We start from the raw sequence: 6,000 nt of genomic DNA on the forward strand, positions 1-6,000 counted from the left end.
ACAAATTCAAATAAAAAAAAGAATACTATTAAAACTTCCCACAGGATTCCAACTTACAACAAAAAATTTATGAGACTTGGACCTTACAGCTCATACAAAATATAATTATACCGAGTATAGAGAGAAGGCAAGTAGCCGGTGAAAACAACTCTCTGCAGTCTGCATCTTCGCATAGTTATATAAAAATTCAGGAAAAATAAACATTGAATTTTTTATCTGAAAAATTCCATCAAAATACTTTTTAATTTAACAACCACGTTCAGTAACTTAGTTAATTTAAACTACATTAACCTCGACCAAACTAAATTTCCCTAATCTATTTTTTATATATAAAAATATGAATCCAAAAATTACTTGTTTCTATTAGAGAAAGGATATATTTTGGATCCTAATTGCTTTAAACTCTTTCGGTAAAAGTTTAAGAGTCATCGAAGCTTTCAACTAAAGAAATTAAAGTGATAAATAATATGTAAAGTGTAATCAATTTGGTAGAAGATATTTTAAATACTTTAAAGAAATGTATTTTATTAGAACACATATGATAACGTTTTAACACTAAATTCTAAATGCAATTGGGTATGTATGATATCTAACTATAATTTCAAACAATAGCAAAGCATATTAATATATATATATATATATATATCATAAAATTATAAATAAAAAATTAGTAATGTTATTAGAGCGGAAGTGCTTATAAAAATTTTTACTAATTAATCGCCTTTATTTTAGAATTTATATAATGGTAAAGAATTAATTATATCAGATCCCTCATAAAACATTAAATTACACTTTTCTCCAAAAAAAATTTAAAATTACAGTTACACCCCCTTCAAAGTTCTCCATTTACACTTGACCCTCTTTCGTTAGGGTTTGGACGAAAAATACTGGTATTAGCAAAAAAACTACATAATGTTTAATTTTAACATTCCCACATATATATATATATATATAAAATGAGGCTAACATCATTATATTTATCCCTTCACAGTTACAACATTATTACATAAAATTATTAAATAAGGGAAAAATTAAAAATTTATACATTTTTTTTTTTGCTAATATCAATATTTTTTTTGTCCAAATCCTAATAAAACGATGTCAAATATAAAAAGTGAATTTTCAAAAAAGGTATAAGTGTAATTTCAATTTTTTTTTGAGGAAAATATAATTTTGTATTTTTAGATAATTAGTTAAAGATGATTAATTTGCATCTGTTGAAATTTGAACAGCTTTTATTTTATCGACCAAAGGCTTATAAAATATTTGTAATAAATTGATTTAGTAACATGTTCATATAATATCATTACGAAAAGCACTTAGAATTGGTTCATTCTTTTGAAGAAACTTCAATGTAAATTTAAAAACTTCAAAAACTTACTATGAAAACAATAACACAAAGTTTAATAGACAAACCGCAAACCCGACCGATTGTTTAGTATAACAGGGTAAAACTGAATAGGTATTCTACGGGTAGGGTCTAGTAGGGTATATAACTAACAATTACGGTACTAACCTAGTATAGGTTCAGGTACGGTATTACCCGCCTATTGACAAATCTAGTTTCTACATATGCATTGCACATGAGACTCACTAGTGAACACTAGAAACGATAGTAGTACTTAAAACACTAACCTTGGTGATACTAATTTATAAGACTCTGTTGGCATATTAAGATACCGTCGCACCATTGAGTAGAGATTGCCTCTTTTGTGCCCATGCGTCGACCATTACTCCAGCAACGCTGGTCAAAAACCAGAGCAGGCGTGGCCGAGCTCCATTAATTTGGCACCATATATTCTTCCACCAGAGACCACATGAAGTTTCTTGGAATCACAATCATTGACAGAAGAAATCAAACATAACTGGTGGTGTTGAATAATCTGTGGAGAGTATCTTGGAGGCTATAAGGGCGTTTGCTGCTTGAGTATAGTGGACACCGTCCCAGCTTACGGACTGAGATGATTGATCGCAGACCTGATAGCCAGGAAACCCACAGGATATCCCTCTCTCGTAGTTGTATGGTGGTCCACCTGACCCGCAACATGCCATTAGTGGACTTGAGAAACCTGGGATCAGCGATAGATCATTAACTACTGTGCTGTAATCAAATTAGAATGATGGACTAGTTATGTCAATTCTCCAGTATCTAATCGTAGTATCAATTCTTGTTAGTTTAGAACACTTTAGTAAACATCATAAGTTGACAAATGGTTTAAATTAAATGACATCTTCAATGCAAGATAAACGGAGAAATGTAAATGGCAACCAAGTGTTAGATGAGCTTACCATATTTGGTGGAGTTGGCAATGAGATCAAGCTTTATAGTATACATATCCACATATACAATGGTTGCGTCCTCCATCTCAGATCTTAATTCTACAGATATTTGGCGTAGGCCTTCATTGAACAATTTTGCTACATCATTATAACTTGAAATACATCCAAATGAATCAAGATCGTGAGAGATATTTTTAGCCAAAGCAAGTTTTTGGGGTAGACAGCCCAAAGGCCCGGTGTTGTGAACCCAGAATTTTCTGCCGCCACGTTCATATATGTTCTGAATGCCATGGAATAGCAGTTAGAAGTAGTCTCACATCTTGAACTTACAGCTTTACATATGAATATAATTTTTCCCATCCAGGAAAACTCATATAATTAAGTTATAAATCTTCATTCTACTATACTTGTGAAACAGAATACTAAGTTATAAATGCTAAATTGGCAATAATCATTTTAAAACTTGAACTAAGAAAAAAGGAAAAAATGCAATTTACCCCCTGTGTTATGGGAAATGAGCAATTTACTCCCCCCGTGTTATAAAACAAAACACCACCACCCCCCCCCCAATGCGTTTTGTCTATTTTGCTTTATTTCTAACAACACAGGGAGGTAAATTGCTATTTTTTTTCACAAGGGAGTAAACTGCTCGTGTCCCTTAACACAAGGGGTAAATTGCATTTAACCCTAAGAAAAAAGGTCCACATACGGTGGAAACATTTGAGAGGCTTTTCCTTAATCTCATTTTTTCTGCTAAGATGAGAGACGAGATTAGGGAACTTACCTTAACAGCATTCTTGATTTCTGCCAGTACCGAAGGTATCTTTTTGACCACTTGCACATAGGATAGGCCCTTAGCAAATGAATCGGCAAGGTCATTTTGTCCAATATCAATCATGTAAAGCGCATCACCAAACCTATCATAACCTATCAAGTGGTTGGCACCTATATGTAGCACAAACAATCAATTAACTAGATTGTGTATAAATTTTACTTAACAAAGAATAAATTTACTAAGAAAAGAAAGGTGAAATCGGTAGTATCAAGTCTGAGATTATTGGTTCCCATTTATTTTCACTAGTCTCCTGCTCACGGACTTTGGCTTTCTGGAACTATTATTCTAAACAACAAATTGGCACATAAATCTCGGGACCAGATGAGAACTATAGGAGAAATAGAAAGAGACAGGTGAACTACCAAGATTAATGATTCAAATTATATCTCATCAATCATTACCTTATCACTTGCCAGTGGAATTCTGCAAGGAAAAAAGAATATTGTATCCGTAAGTAGAGGGAAACTCCCGTAATTTGAAGTAGTTTTACCAAACAAAGTAATGTGATATTCTGTAATTAAATTCCTGTAAAATACGCCAATCCCTGCCAACAAACAGGTCCTAAATGTATCCAATTTTCTCCAAAATTAGGTTCCTCCCACCAGCCCAACTCTGTCCTGCATCTACTATTCCTTCCAAAGGAAAAACAGTAACTCGGGAAACGTCAATATCCATCCTTCGGATGAACAAGAAAAGCAAATGCTTTCACCTTTCATCTTGTCCGTCCTCAACTCGAAGTCTCTGCTTATCTATCTTTAAAGTTCTTGACCATAAAAATATACCCATTGCGTTCCAATGTGAAAATTCTCAGTAGTGTGTCATGTCCGGAGCACTTCACTACCTCCCACTCCATGGCTCACTGTGCCCCAAGAATTATTTTTCTTTTATAGCTCAAACTTAATCAATGTCACCGAGAAAGTGCAAGAAATAACCTGTAGCAGCCAGTTCAGCTGAGCGATCCTTAAAATGCATAAACTGCATGACCTGAATATTTAATGCAAATGGTACTCTTTTAGGCAGCGTGGCGGACCCTGCAATAGCAAAGTTTGCCCCATTTGAAAAGCTAGAACCTAGCGACTCCAGATATGGGTTTAGAAGACTTGTGTTCAGACTTTGACCTGCAGAAACAATAAGACGTCCTCTGCTCAATGACATTATAAGTTTAAATGACCAGGACAAGATATACAAAGTTTACTAGTTCAGCCATATTCCAGTTCTCCAAAGCAAAACACATTCTCTGAATTAGCACACTGCGTCAAAAGTTTAAACATGTTGGTCTAGCGATCCTGCATGAAACAACATCTAACACAACCGAATCACATTAACATGCAGCAAAATAGGGAATGCAGTCACCGACCAGATTGGATTTTCTTTCTATTACATCATCTATTCCATTTAATATTTACACACGAAAGTCTACAAAACCTTTCGTTAAAAACCTTACCTTAAATAAGTTAGATGATGCAATTTTTGTCTATATATCACTACGCATGTTAAATAGAACAGAAGATGCAATAGCATTTGTAATGAAAAACCCAATCCAGTTAACAATGAAATTATTGAGGCTCCCTACTTCAGATTCCCCTACAAAAAAAATTAATTACAGTTGGCAGAAAGCACAGCGTAATGAGAAATCAATGACTTCTTCTATAGGAAGGATGACAAAACACTATGACAAACACGATAACAGAGCCATTTTATGTAGTCCTGAAAACAATACCACAAATACGTGCATTACAGCACAGTACAGAAAAGGACATCAAAATGGATGAGAATATACAGCTCTTGGGACCATATTTCCTTGTACCTTTCTAGACCTCTTTTGTATGTCAAAACAAATGAACACTGCCACTGACTAAGATGCCAAGACCTAACAGTAATTTGTTTGTCGGCCGTTGTAGGACCCATGGAAAACTGCACACCAACTTTGTTAAATGAAAATTATTACATATATCCCAATTTACTGCTCATAGTTTTTCCTGAAAAGCACTTTTAAATAAGACTATATTTTTCAAAATTGTTACTTTCAGAAGAACACTAACAATAAAATACATAAAGCAACACTACAACGATAAGAAACACAACACCTTTTCAATTGAAACCCGATGTCAGATTCTGAACTCAGACCCCATCGCCCATTATTTTGGTACTCTTCACACAATTAACACGTACGAAACAGAAACCGCTACGCACGCGCATTATGCAAAAAAGCAACAGATTCACCACAACACAACCCGCAATCCATGAAATATTCAATCAGAGACGGAAAGAATACAAATAATAGGAAAAGAAAAGAGAACGCACAGAGAAAATCGATAACAAGACGTCCATCGCAGAGGCGCCCCGTAGATCGGCCGAAAAAAGTACGGCCATTGGGCAGCCTCACGGGGATACCTAGGCCAGCGACGATTCCGCCGGTATCGGAATTCGAATCGCCGAAGTTGAAGATGATCGGAGGCTTTCCACAGGCAGAATAAGCTAAATGCGGTACGCAGAGAAAAACGGTGAAGAGGAAAAGCGCGGGGAAGAGGGAGAAGCCATAGCCGGGGTTGAGAGGAGCAGAGGAAAAGAGCGAAGCAGACATGGGAAGCGAAAAAGTGAAGTAAAAGCTTGGGGAAGAGGAGCTGCTGCTTCTGCTCTCTGAACAACGTTAATCACTCGGTGCCTCTTTGTCTTAAATGTTTTTCGAGGCATGCTGAAGTTGACATGTGTGTTTTTTAACACATGGGCCCCAACATTTATTCACTGTCGGATCTCGATTTTACCGTCACCTCTTGAAATTTGATATAATTAACGATACTGGTGACCTGACGCTTGATTCTTGTGTGCATAATTTTATTTGATGCAATATCAAAATTATTTATAATTGCTTAAGAAAATTGATA

General features: G+C 35.2%; 1 protein-coding gene across 1 annotated transcript; it reads right to left on the minus strand.

Annotated features, from left to right (window-relative positions):
• Nucleotides 1-1,355: 1,355 nt before the first annotated feature.
• LOC105172452 (GDSL-like Lipase/Acylhydrolase superfamily protein) lies at nucleotides 1,356-5,796 on the minus strand. Its single transcript, XM_011093882.3, has 5 exons — nucleotides 5,420-5,796; nucleotides 4,048-4,233; nucleotides 3,065-3,225; nucleotides 2,290-2,560; nucleotides 1,356-2,069 (listed from the first exon to the last, which is right to left on the minus strand). Exons 1-5 carry the CDS (start codon nucleotides 5,697-5,699, stop codon nucleotides 1,840-1,842), a joined length of 1,128 nt encoding a protein of 375 aa, XP_011092184.1. The 5' UTR covers nucleotides 5,700-5,796; the 3' UTR covers nucleotides 1,356-1,839.
• Nucleotides 5,797-6,000: the final 204 nt, after the last annotated feature.

The sequence above is a fragment of the Sesamum indicum genome, linkage group LG10 (assembly GCF_026168435.1).
Source record: "Sesamum indicum cultivar Baizhima isolate 11 linkage group LG10, ASM2616843v1, whole genome shotgun sequence".
NCBI lineage: Eukaryota > Viridiplantae > Streptophyta > Magnoliopsida > Lamiales > Pedaliaceae > Sesamum > Sesamum indicum.